At 54.2% G+C, this 15,537-nt stretch overlaps 1 protein-coding gene across 1 annotated transcript in view; it reads left to right on the forward strand.

Annotated features, from left to right (window-relative positions):
• The first annotated feature begins 7,767 nt into the window (after positions 1 to 7,767).
• Positions 7,768 to 15,537, forward strand: part of CCN4 (cellular communication network factor 4) — a 38,562-nt gene continuing 30,792 nt past the window's right edge. Inside the window, 1 exon segment of the mRNA XM_025450545.3 lies at positions 7,768 to 8,049. Within this exon segment, the coding sequence (XP_025306330.3) occupies positions 7,996 to 8,049 (54 nt within the window). The 5' untranslated portion in view covers positions 7,768 to 7,995.

Consider the following 15,537-nt stretch of genomic DNA (forward strand, 5'->3'; position numbering starts at 1 on the left):
AAGAATGGAGACAGACCAGCCCATTGCTGGCCTAATGTAGCCCGCCAGCACGGCACAGATGCTGGGGTGTCTCCTGCAGGCTGGCTTTGAACCTGCTTCTCTGAGGGTTCCTCCATGAGTGTTTTGAAAAGCCTCGGTGCCAAGGACCAGGGTGATATCAAGCTCCTTTCCATAATCAGGTTGCTCATGGCTCTCAGGGCTGGAACCCTGCACCCATCCTGCTGACTGCCAGCCACACCCGCACGGCCTCCACCACTCAACGTGCACCCACCTTTTCCACCAAGCTTACCCAGGACTCCGGAACACACTCTTCTTTCCTCCTCGAAAACAAGCAAGAACCCTGGAGCTTTACGTGCCCCTTGCTCAGAGAGGCATAAACGTGGGTAGGGGCCCCCCAGGGATTCTGGGGTCTGAGCCCCAGCTCCATCCTTCTCATGACTTTGACCCCATTACTCACCTCTGCGAACCTGAGTTTCTGCTTCAGTGAAATGGGGGAGATGTCAATACCAGCTTCATCCAGTGCCTCTGAGAGAATGAATGAAACCAGGGAAAGATTCAAACAATAGTGAAGAACTGCTGTGCACCTACTAGAATGGCCCAGATCTGGAACACTGACGACACCCAACGCTGGTGAGGATGTGAAGCAATAGGAGCTCTCGTTCACTGATGGTGAGGCTGCAGAACAGAGCAGCCACTGTGGCAGACAATTTGGGGGTGTCTTACAAGAATAAATGTACTCTTACCATAGATCCAACAATCGTGCCCCTTGGTATTTACCCAAAGGAGCAGGGAACTTATGTCCACACAGAAACCCGCACGCAGACGTTCATCGCAGCTTTATTCGTAGCTGCCAAACTTGGAAGCAACCAAGACATCCTTCAGGAGGTGAATGGATAAGTAACCTGTGGTATATACAGAAAATGGAATTTTATTCAGTGCTAACAAGATACGAGCTGTGAAGGCATAGAGACATGGAGGAAGCTTCAGAAAATTTAACGCCAGGTGGAAGGAACCAATCTGAAAAGGCTAGATACTGCACAATTCCAATTCTATTGCTCTGAAATGGCAAAACCATGGACACAGTAAAAAGGTCAGTGCTTGCTGAGGGCTGGAGTGAGGGGAGATGAATGGACGGAGCACAGAGGGTTTTAGGGCAGTGGAAATACCCTATGATATTTTAATGGATGCGCTTCATTGTACAACTGTCCACACCTATCTAGTGTACAACCCCAAGGATGAGCCCTAATGTGCCTGTGGACTCTGGGTGATGATCATGAGTCAGTGTAGGATCACCCCTGGCTAGAAAATGTGCCATTTTGGTGGGTGACAGTGATAGTGGGGAGGCTGTGTCTGTGTACGATCAGTGGGCATATGGGAAATCGCAGTGCCTTTCTCTCAACTTTATTTTAAACCTAAAACTAGAGGTGGCTGGGGGGCTCAGTCGGTTAAGCATCTGTCTTTGGCTCAGATTATGATCTCAAGGTCCTGGGATGGAGCCCCACATAGGGTTCCTACTCAGTGGGGAGTCTGTTTCTCTCTCTCCCTCTGCGCCGCCCCCCTCCCCGCCACTTGTGCACCCTCTTTCTCTCTCTCTCAAATAAATAAATAAAATCTTAAACTTAAAAAATAAAACCTAAAACTACAGTCTTGGGATGCCTGGGTGGCTCAGTGGTTAAGCATCTGCCTTCGGCTCAGGGCATGATCCCGGGGTCTTGGGATCGAGTCCTGCATCGGGGTCCCTGCATGGAGCCTGCTTCTCCCTCTGCCTGTGTCTCTGCCTCTCTTTGTGTCTCTCATGAATAAATAAATAAAATCTTAAAAAACAAAACACTAGTCTTAAAAAAGAAGAAAAAAAAAAAACGGGAAGGGCTTGGGCACAGAGAAATAACCCATGTCGCCAACTCTTAACAGGGATCTGAGACACAGAGAGATGCACATTTTCTTTGATACTCACTAAATCCCATGAGGTAGACAGCATCGTCCTTTAGCAGAGGGTGAAGGAGGTTTATTTTTATAACCAACATCTATGGGAGTCAGTGTTGCATGCAAGGCACAGAGTTGGCTCTGAAGGGGCAGAGAGGGAAAGGTGTGGTGTGGCGTCGGGAGAGTGTCCCTACTTCCACCCACAGCAGCTGCCTCCCAGCCAGTGGGGAGTCCCAGGTCCTGGGTCCAGGGCAAGGGGGGGGTGAAAGCTGGACCCAGAGACAGCGTTTCCCAGCTGGGTCCCGCAGGGCAGAGGCAAGGGCCAGGTCCCAAAGCTAGGCTCTGCGGCCGTGCCACATACCCGGAGTGCACAGCAGGGACACAGGGGCACCTCCACAGCCCTGCACCCCTAAACAACAATGACAGCAGCCACCACGTGGGTGAATCTCGGAGACACGATGTTGACCCAAAGAAACCAAATGCATAAGACCATGAACAGGTGCACATCCGTTTATGTGGAGCTCCAGAACAGACAAGATGAATCCACAGTGACAGAGTCATAATTATGATGTTTACAGATAGGTTTCAACTAGGGAGATGAAGCATGAGGGAACCTTCCTACAGTGGTCTGGGTGAGGGGCACCTGGGTGTTCTCAAAATTTTTATAAAATGTGCCAAGCTGTACCCTTAAAGGTGTGTGGATTTTCACACAAGATCCACTTTAATAAAAAGTTTTTAAAAGAAGAATAAGCCTAACTGTCTGCCTGTCTCCGGGAATGCCCATCGGGCAGGCCGAGCCCTGCAGGACCTGTGCCCTGGTTTGGAAGTTGGGAGACGCCGCAGATGCTCCAGGTCAGGGGCCCCCAGAGACCCTGTGGGTCCAGGCTGGAAGGAGTCTCGGGGTGGACAAGTTCAGGCACCTTTATATTTGCATTCAAGGGTCTCAGGCGAGGAGTCCCTGCCACCCCTTTAAGAGAAACCTCCAAATGCCACCAGGGACAGTCCGGAGCCAGTCAGCCTCGGTAGCACTGTGGTCTCTGTCCTACTTTTCCATTTCTTTTTGCTAGTTTGCACCCACCCCCACTCAGTTTCATCAAAGAGACCAGCAGACACCCAGGACCTGAGGACTGGGAGGACTGTGGGGTTTCCCTGGAGGAGGCAGGGACAGAGACGAAGTGGGGACATTGGGTACCACCCCCCAGCCAGGCTGAGGAGACTCAGGGGTTGCTCAGGGTGACCCAGAGGGGACACAGAGTCTCTGTGATGAAGAGCAAATAGCATATTAATTGTAATTACATATTCAGCATCTAACACAAGCTGAGCACTAGTTTAGTCTCCATCACAGCCTAGGAGGTGGATATGATCGTTACCCCCATTTTACAGGCAGAAAAACAGGCTCAGAGACCAGAAGTGGCTTCCCCAAGATCTGCCACCTGGTACGTAACAAAGGCAAGAGTTTGACGTAGACCGTCCTGACCCCAATGCCCTGGCTTTTCCTCTCCACCTTCCCAGGTGAGAAGTGAGGGGTCCCAAGGGTCCCCATGTGTGGCCAAGGATGACACTAGCAGTGCTCTCTTGCTCTAGAACCGAGCAGGAAGCAGAGCGGCCATCCGGGGGCTGCCTGGAACCCAGATGTCCCGGCCGAGCATGAGGGATCATGACCCCTTGGAGTCCGGGCAGACCTGGAGTCTGGGGTCACCCCTTCAAGGGTCCTTCCATCCTTGCTTGGGCCCCAGGAGGAGAGCAGAGCGGACCCACATCCGCCTCCCGCGCCTTCTGAAGTGGCCAGGCTGGACCAGGAGACCAGCTCTGTCTCCCAGGCAGAGGTAAGCTGTGTGGGTCTCAGTGGCCCCAGGAACTGGCATCGTGCAGCCTGCACAACATGGCTCGCGGCTCATTCGCGGGACAAATGACAAATATGCCGTGAGCAGATCTGGGCTTCCTGGGTGCCTGGTCCCCAGAGTCTCTGGAATCTTCTATGCATCTGGTTCTGGTCAAGGCGGCCTTACTGTTTGGCAGAGGAATGCTCTCAAGTGGCCTTTGTTCTTGAACCCCCTCCTCCAGCCCCTCTTTGGAATTTATTTACAGCCTCTGGGAGGTCTGCTGGAGGAAGCTCCTAGAAGCTGTGCTCAGGCTGGGAGAGAACACGCAAACAGCTGGAGGCAGGGACCTGGGAGAGGCGGAAGCCGAGGCTTCTGGAAATGAGGCTCCAGCCAGATGCTGCCCTGCGCAGCCTCCCCTTCAGCCACACACCATGCACCTTGGGCACCTGCTGTGCAGCAAGTGTGGGTGCAGGTCGAAGAGATGACCTCGTCCGGACCCTGCCTGTGCCCTCAGCAGAGACCAAGTGAGAACATTCCTTATGGATGATGTCTGGGCCCCCTGGGCGGGAGTTGGGGGTCACATGAGGGCCCCTCTCCTGGGGGCAATGGGATGAGGTTCTGTGCGGCTGCCATGTGTTCAGCGCAGAGAGGATGCTGTGGGCTGGTCTCACCTTGGACCTCACAATCTAGGAGACCCACCAGGGCCTAGGTGGGCACAGCGGTCAGGGGAAAGGGCCACGTGGACGCAGAAAGCAAAGATGTGGAGCCCGGCCTGGGAGGGCCTGGGAACTGGAATATTCCAGATAGTAGATTCACCTCCACACGCATCCATCCGTCTGCCCAGCCATCTGTCCGTCTCCTGTGTTCATTCGTTCCTGCATTGAGTCATTTATTTGTTCAACACTTGGTCTGCTTGAAGAAAGCCGTGTTTTGAAGCCACTCGGGTGTGAGTTCCATCCTTGTTCTGCCATGGGCCAGCTGTTCTCGATCCTCCGGGGCCTCGGCTTCCTCATCTGCAGGATGGGGATGGGGACAGAGAGATGGAGGCTGTGTGCAGAACTGAGAGGAGGATTCCGTGCGACAGCGGGTGTCACTGGAATGTGGTGGATGCTCCATAAATGGGAGCTAGAGTTCCCGTCACCACCGGCCAGTCACTTAGAGTTTGTCCAGCTTGTGTGGGGGAAGCACCTGGTCCCGGACCCCCACCCACCAAGGCTGACCCCAGCCACACCCCAGGCTGCACCATGAGCTCTTTCAAGACAACAAACCCCTGAGACAGGATGGACAGAGGAGGACGACACGGTCATACTGGTCCATTCGGACTCCTCCCTTCACAAATGCTGGGACACACCTACTTGTCCCGTTCAGGCCTCCTGACGACCCCATGGGGTTGGCACTAACGCAACCCTGCTTCTTTATGCAAAGGAAACTGAAGTACAGAGAGATTGTTGAATGTCCGAGGCCCTCCACTAGGCAGCAGAACTGCGGTGGCACCCGGGGTGTCCGTCTCCTGAGTCACCACGTCACCTCTCTCGGGGTGTCATTGGTGCTGAAGAATGGTGGCTTCCAGTGGGACCAGCTGAGCCCTCTGAGACTTCACCAGCAGGTGCAAGTGCTCAGCACCGTAGCATGCTGTGGGTACCTTGTTCCCATTGCTTGTCGCTATCAAGTTTTCCTTTTTTTTTCTTAAGATTTTATTTATTTATTCATGAGAGACACAGATAGAGAAGCAGAGACACAGGCAGAGGGAGGAGAAGCAGGCTCCATGCAAGGAGCCTAATGCAGGACTCGATCCTGGGAATCCGGAATCATGCTCTGAGCCAAAGGCAGATGCTCAACCACTGAAGCACCCAGGCGTCCCACCATCAGATTTTCCAAAATGGCCCAGGACTCTCTGGGTTCTGCTTGGCTCCTATCAGAGAATATCGAGAGGCTTTGGGAGGTCAAGCTCACTTGCTTGGAAGTGTCCGATCCTGACTCTACCTCGTCAAGGTCTTTGGTTGGAGCCTTGGGCCTGCCATTAACTTCATGTATGTCCCCAAATCAGCAAGCATCTCTGAGCTTCCACTCTGTCTCCTTTATAGTCATCAGATCTCTCTTAGCACAGGACCGATCTGTACTTGGTGTTCATCCAAGGGTCATTGGACCTGGAGTGGCACCTAATACCTTGTGTGACTCCTTTAATGACACCTGTTGGCAGTGCTTGCTTCATGGGCTTCTTTTTAAGAGCAGCAAGTAAGTCCATGAGAAGCAAGCAAGGATTCACACTTACTGAGCAGCCTCCATGTACCATACCCACCCCTCCTTGGCCACTTGACATGTGTGATTTTCGTAAAGCCCCATAGAGCAGTTAGGATGCGTTTGATGCCAAGGAATAAAATAGCTAACCACAGCTTAAGCAGTAAGTCACTGAGTTAGCTAATGTGACAGGAAGGCTGTTCCAGGTTTGGTTCAGTACCACCATCATATCCTAAAGAACCAGGCTTTTTTCCTCTTTCTGCTCTACCATCCTCAGCATGTTGACTTTTCATCCTCCAGCTTGTGCCTCATGTAACCAATATGACTGCTGCGGCTCCAGCCATCAGCGTCGCACACAAGGTAAAAAGAGAATGAGTAGAGCACCTGGGTGGCTCTGTGGTTGAGCATCTGCCTTCGGCTCAGGTCATGATCCCGGTCCTGGGATCGAGTGTCGCATCGGGCTCCCCACGGGGAGCCTTCTTCTGCGTCTGCCTATGTCTCTGCCTGTCTCTGTGTCTCTCACAAATAAATAAATAAAATCTCCAAAATCTTTTTAAAAAAGAGAGAGATAATGAGTCGAGAAATTTTTTTCTCCTCTCAAGGGATGCAATCTTTTCTAGGAGCCCCCAGAAGATCTCTCTTTATGTGTCGCAGGACTGAGTCAGGCAGGAGACTCTGCCCCAGGTCAATAAATGGAAAGACCTTCAGGATCACCTCTTGTGGGGTCATGTCAATGGTCACAAAGTCACTCTCCATGACGTAAACCTACACCCCCACTGAGCAGCTGTGCACGCTCCATGTCCCCTTGAATAGGCTGGAGGTAAAGGGAAGAGGGGGAGTGACTGCTATGGGAACTGCAGGGTAGGGAGCCTCCCTGAGGCCCAGAGATGGGACCTCACTGGGATGTGAGAGAAGCAGCAAGGCCGAGTGGTAAGAGAAGCGTGCAGGGAGGCCTCAGCCCGTGGGCAGGCTCCTGGGAAGCTGTGGCCAGGAGAGATCTTGGTTCTGTTTTCCGAGGTTCGCTCTGATGACTCTGGGAAGCAGTAGAGGACACAGGACAGGCGTCCGGAGGGGAGGCTCAGGGCCAGTCAAGAGGCGGTTGCTGAGATCCACACAGGGATGAGGAGGCTGGATTGAGGGTAGGCGGGGCCCCCAGTGGGGACCCCTCACCCGTGTGGCAGCGTCCGGCACGGACAAGGCGAGGCACCCAAACCCACCGTGATAACAAGTGCCTGGACGGGGGGGGACACAGTGCCAGCACCCGAAGGCCCTCTCGGGCTGATGATAGAGAAAGTCAGCGCCTGCAAACTGGCCCCCGTGGCTTTAACTTGTCGGGAGGGCTGATGAGAACCTGGGCCCCGGAGCTGAGTTCATTCGCAAATTCCTATCATTTCTAGATGGCTGCAGCTCAGAGCCATCCTCCTTTGAGCGCAGCCAGGGAGAGAAGAGTGAATGATGGCAAATGAAAACCAGAAGTAGGAGCAGCCTGAAGAAATGGGAGGGAGCTTATTCGCCTCCTCTGGAAGCATGTTCAAAGTCCCCCTCCCCCGGCCGCCCGGGTAACCCTATCCCCCCTCCACCTGGCACCCTCCCCTGGTTTACCTCTCCCCACCTTTGGGAAATACCTGGGCGGGATGACCCCAGTCCCTTCCGTGAGAATGTACTGCCCCAGTGTGAAATCACAGCCCTGTGACTTTCCCTTTAAGAGCTGTCAGAGCCAGAGAGGCTGGCCAAGCTTGGGCAGGAGGTGGGGACAGAGGGAAGAAAGGAGAAAAAAAGAGAGAGAGAGAGAGAGAGAGAGAGGCAGGAAAAGTTTTTTCAGAGGAAAATGCAGGGTTTATCCTTAACTCTGACGTCAGATCTTGCTTTAATAAAACCCCCCACAAGGCTGTGGGAAGAGGCATATCTGGTGCTCCTGATGGGCCAGGCCAGTCTCTCGGCCCAGCTCCCCCGAGAGGCGGCCGGATCCTCTGGGCTGCTCCGTCGATGCCGTTGCCGCTGACTTCCAGGCATGAGGTGGTTCCTGCCTTGGACGCTGGCAGCAGTGACAGCAGCAGCCGCCACGGTGAGTCCCGCCTGGAGGGGCTCAGAGAAGGGACCCAGATCCCTTCTCCCACTGGTTCTGCTACGTGGGTGGGCAGATCCAGGGGGGCTGGGAGCGTGGGGGCGAGCTGGAAGTGACTGGCCCCCACGGAGGGGCCAGGGCCAAGCCCAGGGGGAGGACGGGGCTGTGCAGCGGGAAGGGGGCAGCCCCCGCGGTGGCGGAGGGTGGGCGGGGGTGGGCAGGGTTGCACAAAGCAAACAGGTGCTCCACGCCCGCCTTTCACACCTGAAACTCAGCAGAAAGGGGGCACTTGGTGGATTGGGGAGTCGGGATCCTGGCCCCCAGACCCAGCTGTGCCCGGGCTGGCTGTGTGACCTTGGGCCAGTCACTCCTCCCTGAACAGCGAAGAAGTCCGCAGGAGGCTTGTCAAGTTTTGGGTTTGGAAAATAAGGCTCCAGATGCTGGACATACTACAAGTAGGGGAGTCAGAAGACACCCGAGAAGGCCAGCTTTCCACAAAAGTGCTGCTTTTGGGCAAACACTGCTTGCGGACGCTTTTGAACCCCAACCTCGGGTGCCTCGGGCTGGCACAGCCACCTACAGCGCAAGGGCACATGCACATTGGGGCCCCGGACATGAAGCCGGCTGTTTCGGGGGATCCTGTGCGTGCTCTCTCTCCTCTCCCTGCCCCAGGGCTCTCCTTCAAAGCCAAGGGAGAGGGTCTCTCTGAGAAGCCAGGGGAGCAAGACACGTGGCAGCACACAGCCAGCCTGCTGTCTGCGGGTGTAGACGCAGGCCCAGGACGGGCAGGAGGTGGGCAACGGGGAAGAGCTCCTGAATCCAAGATCCCACAGCCCCAGCCAGCGCCTGCTGCCTGTGGTGACGCCAAGAGACAGAGGGAAGGTGGCAAGAAGGGTTTCATTACCCACGAGCCCTGAAGCTTCTTTGGTGATCAACGTGCCCCATTTGTGGATGAGGAAGCTGAGGCTTAAGGTAGAGCTACTCGCCCATGGGCTCAGAGTCCCGGGCTCTGATTTAACCAGATCTGAGGCTGAGAGCCGACCCAGCCCAGTTGCCTCTGGAGCTGGGGGAATGGATGCTTCTCCAGGCGCCACCGTAGTATGTTTGAGGAGGGCAGGGGTGCATCTGCGTGGTTGGTTGTGCAATCCTTTATTTTAATTAATTTATTTTTTTTGTGAAATCCTTTAAAGCTTGCATGGGGCCCACCCATGGTTGGTGCCAAGCCGTGCTGCAAAAAGCGATGCTAACTTCATTTTATGGAAGAAAGAAACAGATGCTTAGGGCAAGCAAGGGACTTGCCCAGGGTCTCACGATTCGTAAGTGGCCAGGGCTCAAATTGAGATCTTCTCCTGCCCGCCAAATCCTGCTCTTTCTTCCAGAGCTTTCCTAGCTTAGGGTCAACTGAGCGTTTCCTACAGACTGGAGCAAACCACAGAGAGCCAAAGCAGCCTTTATTGGGGGTTACTAGGGTTGGGAGGACAAGGCGTGGATGGAGAAGAGGTGAGAGGGGCAGGGTCGCAGGAGTCTGAGCGAAGAGGAGGAAAGAAGCTGTAGGCAGGTCCAAGTACGTTGGAGCCCGTTACCTCCCAGGATGGGGGGTGCTGGGGAGGAGAGGGGTCCAGATCCCCAGGGAACCTGCAGCATGGGAGCCCAGAATCCAGAGAGACACGAAGAGCAGGATGGAGGGGAGGCTCCTGGGAGGCAGTGGGGCACCTCTCCTCTGTGCAGCCCCCCACTTGGGGACCTTCTCTGGGCCCCCAACATGACCCAGCCCACATTGGTGTCCAGATCCAGAGGCTCCCAGACAAAGCCCAGCATGAGAGCTCTTGGAGCATCCTAATGCCCCCCGTGAGGCCTGTGAGACAGATGGCGACCAGGGCTTTGCTCTCTAGCCAAACGCCATACATGGCCTTCCTCTGCTAACTAACATAGAACAGGAATGCAAGCTCCTCCGGGGGCCCCGGGGGATTTTCATGGAAAAATGATTATAGATGTTCATATGGAAGGAGCCGTTTGTGAGACGTGCCGAGGGAAACATGTTGAGGAAGCAGAGTTCTGAGGGAAGACTTGCCCTATCAGATAGTGAAATGCCATCTGAAAGTTCTGGAATTGAAGGAGCAAGATGCCAACCAGGAAGAGAGAAATTGAGCAGGACAGGGCAGCGAGCTCAGAAACTCCACGGAGCCTCCTTGGGAATGTGATCTGTGATCAAGGAGTGAGGGGATTTTACAGATTTGACTGGTTTTTCCATCTCTTTATTCTTCTGTTCCTTCTACATGGACAATACCCACCCTGCGCTAGGAGAAAGGGGCTATGTTTAGTGGGTGCAACCAATGGCCCGAGCCAAGGGCCTGTGTATATGAGACCTTCCTCAGGTCACCCAGCAGATACTCACTAGCATATACCGAGCACCCCCTAAAGCCCTTACAGCAATACTACGAAGCAGATGTGATGACCCCTCTTTGCCGATGCAGAAACTTGAAGGTCAGAGAGGTTCAGTCATTTGCCCGAGGTCACACAGCTGGCAATTTTGAACCTAGGTGCTGCTCTGTGCCACACAGCCTGCGGCCTAGCTGGCCCACGTAGCCATATAGAAATGAGAGGCCCATGGTTTCTGCTCCTACAGCACGTAGAGGCCAGAGAGACACAACAGCCACCCCCGCCCATGGGGAAGACGGGTGGCGGGGGTGGAGGTCTCCAGGACAGAGAGGCTGGGTGCAAGCTCTGCCAGGGCTGGGCCAGCTTCAGCAGGTCCCTTACCGGCTCTGGGTCTCGCCGTCTTCTCTCGTTCATCGAGGCTCACCACCTCGGCCCTACTAGCTCCCTGCTGAAGGCTCTCAGAAGCCTGGGACTGGGAGAAGCAAACTACGTGCCAGTAAGTCCCCGGGCACACGTTAGGTCTGTGGTCGTCAGTGTGTAGGTGAGACCCACGTCCTGTCTGCCATATAAACGCGGGGATATGCACGGGCTTGTGTGTGCACGTGTGTCGGAGATCGTGGCTCGTCTGAGTGTGTAAATCGCCACGGTGTGTGTGATGGTACACGGATGCACGTGTAGGGTATATGAGATGCAAGCTCATTCTCCGCTCCTGGGACCGACCACGGGGTGGTGTGGCCCGGTATGCGGCGCAGCCCTTTTAAAAATGTGAGAACATAACATAAACCCTGTGCCTCCTCTACAACCCCTGTCCACGGCTTTGGATCTGAGCCAGCATTTCAAACCCCACCCCAGGCCCCTGCTTGGAGCCTCTTCCTGCAACTTAGACGCTCTGCTGGTCGGCTCGGGGCCGCGGCCTGCCCCACTTGCCGCCTGTCCGGGGGATGCTGGCGGGAGTGTGGCACCACCAGGAGCTTTCCACCTGGCACGGCGCTTGGCAAAGCTTCGCCCTCTGGGATGGGCTCCTTGGAGAACCAGACCCTGACTGTGGGTGAGGCCGCACCTCCGGCCCGACGGCAGACTCACCTCCCCCCCCAGCTTATAGAAGAGGCCACTGCCCCAGGCCAGCAAAGCAGCCAAATGCCAGGAGGCTGCCTTTGGCTTTGTACAAGGATTTGCGCCTGGGATTCCTCCCAGGAGACTTGGCCATCTCTCGGGGCAGCAGGGAGGGGCCGTTACACATACTGTGAGCTCCACATGGGAGAGAGGGAAGCAAGACAGCAATGGGCCAGGCTGGAGTCCCAGGAGGGGCTGGGAGGCCTGCCAACCACAGTCGGGGAAGCAGAGCAAGGAAGGAAGTTTCAAGCTCAAACCATACAATACTGTGAATGTCTAAGAGCGAGGCTTTGGCACATGGTACGTTCACTCAACACCCCTGGAGCTCCCGGTGACTCAGTAACGCTGATGAGAATGAAGGTAAACACAAATGAAGTGTTCACTGTATCCCAAGCACTCTACGTACAGCAGCTCACTTGGAGGCCACACCTATGAAGCCACCAGCATCCTCATACTGGCACTGTCCCTCATGGCCACTTGCCACAGGAGACCACTGGGTACCTGAAATGAGGCTCCATCCCAAGGGAGATGTAGAACACACACCAGATTTCAAAGATTCAGTACGAGTACAGGAGCACCACAGGCTCACTGTGATTTTTCTATTGACTCCATGTTGAAATAAGAATATTTTTAATATGTTGGGTTAAACGAATAGAACACGAAACTGACTTTCACTGGTTTCTTACTAGTTTTCTGGCTACTAGGAAATGTAAGATTCTATATCTGGTTCACGTAGTGTATTACTAGACCGTGTTGGCCTGGGAAGACGCCAAGTGTCCATAGATGGGTTTTAATAGGTGGAGGGGGGCCAGATATTAAGGGTTCTAATCCCAGCTCGTCCACTGAGCCAGTTTTGTCATCTGTGAAAAGATGTAATATTAGTACTTGTTTCCTTGGATTATTGAGAAGATTAAGCAATGAAACAGAGATAAAGCACGGGAAGCCCCAGCGTAGCCAAGGGGAAGTGGGGACGTGATTCACTTCACTCCAATAGCAGGGTTGGGGGCCCCAGCTTGAGTGGAAGCACTGGCTGCAGGCAAGTGCCAGGTCTGAACAAATGAGCAGGGGTTCATAAAGACCCCAGACCCAGCACCAGGTGGGCGAGAGGAGTGGTAGACTTACTGGTGGACTGTGCTGGGCTCAGGGCTGAGTTGGTCTCCTGAAGCTCCCAAGGTTTCTACATCCTGCCAGCTTCTTAGCACATTTTGAAGGAGTCAATGGACATGGTTGGATTATCACATAGGAGAGAAAAATACTGATGGTGGCTGTGGTGAAGATGATGGTAGTGCTGTGAAGGTGATGATGAAGCTGATGATAATGATGGTGGTGGTGGTGGTGGTGGTGGTGGTGCTGGTGCTGATGATGGTGGTGATGATGATGATGGTGGTGGTGGTGGTGATGGTGGTAAATATGACAGTGGTGGTGATGATGTTGCTGATGGTGGTGGTAGTGATGATGACAGTGGTGCTGTGATAAAGGGGATGATGATGGAGGTGGTGATAATGATGGTGGTGGCAGTGGTGGTTATTATATTAGTGGTAGTGGTGGTGGTGGTGGTGATGTTGGTAATGATGGTGGTAAAGATAACAGTGGTGGTGAAGATGGTGCTGATGGTGGTGGTGGTGATGATGATGGTGGTAGTGGTGATGGTGGTGGTAGTGGTGATGATGGTGTTGGTGGTGGTGGTGGTGGTGATGGTGGTAAAGATGACAGTGGTAGTGATGATGGTACTGATGGTGGTGGTGGTGATAATGGTGGTGGTGGTGATGATGATAGTGGTGCTGTGATAAAGGGGATGATGATGGAGGTGGTGATAATGATGGTGGTGGCGGTGGTGGTTATGATGATAGTGGTGGTGGTGGTGGTGGTGATGGTGGTAAAGATGACAGTGGTGGTGCTAATGGTGCTGATGGTGGTGGTGGTAATGATAAATGAGGGTGCTTGTAGTTGAGAGTTGGGTCTTACAACCCTGAGTCCCTTGATGCCATCCACGGTTTCATAGCCCACTCACTTGCTCGTTCCATGGATGCTGACAGCCTTGCTGCACACCCAGGCCCTTCTTATTTCTAGAGAAATGATGATACATGGTCATCTCTGTTCCGCTGTCAAGAATGGCTCATGTGTTGGAGGTAGATTTTTACGCTATCAGAGAGGAGCATGTTGAGGAATCCAAAAGGAAGCTCAGAGAGCTTCAGGAGAAAAAATATGAATTCCAAGACTCTGAGCCTGAATTCCTGGGGAGAGCCCCCAGGTACATGCATGTCAGCTGGCACCCTGGTGATTCTTAACACACACTGGATTTCAAAAATCACTTCTGTATCTCGCCCAGCCTTGACATTCTGCTAATCCACCAACTGTCATCCTGTTCCTCCTCTCTGGGAAAGGGGGAGGCGGAGGGGGAAAGGGAGACAGAACCAGATGAGAAGGAACCATGCCTCTCAAAGTATGAATAATGGACATTCCAGGGGATGTGATATCATCTGTGCCCACCCACTCCAAGGCCCCCAGTCTGGAGGCTAGTCCAGGCTTGAGACACCGACTGTGGATCTGCTAACCCCGGTAGGGGTGGGCGGGAGGAAGGAGAGGAAATGAGAGCCTGGGGCCCCAAGAAGAGGAAGGGAGGGGTCCAGCCCTGTCCTTCCCAGAATCTTGCATTGAGTCTTGGAAGTGATAGAAGGGGTGTGCGCTATGAGCCTGCCTGGGGCAGGATGGGTCAGGGGGTGAAGATTGGAGGAATATTCTGAGAGAGCAAGGACGTGCCACCCTGTCCTTGGGGCAGATGGTGGACTGGCCTGGATGCTTGCCTTCTCAGTGTTTGTTTTCTGGTTTTAAAAATGAGGAGGTTGGACTTGAATCCTAAACTTGCTTCCAACTGGAGCATCCAGAGTCCTAGGGTCCATTCACCCACTCACTGGGCGACCCAACATGGCACCAGCAGCAGGGCTCATGGGCTGTGATTCCCGTGCTGTTGCTCTAGGATGGGCACACATCACTGGCCCTGGCACTGAAATGGGTGTCCCATGCTCTGGGATGACCCTCCAGACATGCATCCTCCCCTCGAGTTGTTCAAAGATGACTTCCTGTCTCGTCTTTCAGCCCTCAGAGTGTATCGCAGGTCTCATAAAGCCAAAAAGCACTCCACCAGCTTAATCTCCACCGCGTCCCACCATCTGAGGGCTTCCCCAGTCAGGCCTGGTCCTGAGGGTTCTCAAGTACTACCTCCAAAGAGCAATCCCAGGCACCCCCAGGCCTACTGCGTCGGGCTGGACAGGGGTCCAGGACTCCAGAGTTTTAACACTTCCCAGCACAGAGGAACCTTGAGGTCTTGCAAGTTTGGGAGACACCCTTGAAGGTAACAGTGCCTTTGGAGCACTTAAGTCCCCACTTGTCTCCCCATCTTGGGGAGAATGGCTCCATCTGCCCCTATCAGAAACCTGGGGCCATCATCCACCCTTATCTCTGGCTCCCCACTCCTCCCAGCTGCCGGTGGGAGCACTGGGACCTTCAGCAGGGCCCTCCATCCAGCACCTCCCCCTGGATCCCCTCCAGATGCCCTCCAACCTGGAGGCTCAAGCCCACGTGTGGAGCTTGGAGAGAAGAGTGTGAATTCTGCTGGCAGGATGATTGGGAGGAAACCAAGGAGTTTGAATTTAGGAAGGGGATCATCTTGAGCACCTCACTTAGCCCTTTAGAGTCTCAGTTTCCTGTGACACAGGGATTGACTAAATGTCACCGTGCCAGAGAAGGAGCTGGGGCAACACAGAGCCCGGGGCAGCTGGGCGTGCCACAAGTCCCACCAGGCTCCTCGCTCTGAGTCTGGCCAAGCCTGCCTTCCAGCCTCATCCTTTGGAAATGCCTTCGGTCACCTTCTTCCCAATACAAGGCTGTTGTCCCAAATATGCAAGTGTCCTCCCGGTGATGCAGATGCTCCTGCTGTTCCCTCTGCCCGAAGCCTTCTCCCCCACTTCTCTGCTCATGGAATCCATGCTGCTGTAA

Source organism: Canis lupus, chromosome 13 (genome assembly GCF_003254725.2).
Source record: "Canis lupus dingo isolate Sandy chromosome 13, ASM325472v2, whole genome shotgun sequence".
Lineage (NCBI taxonomy): Eukaryota > Metazoa > Chordata > Mammalia > Carnivora > Canidae > Canis > Canis lupus.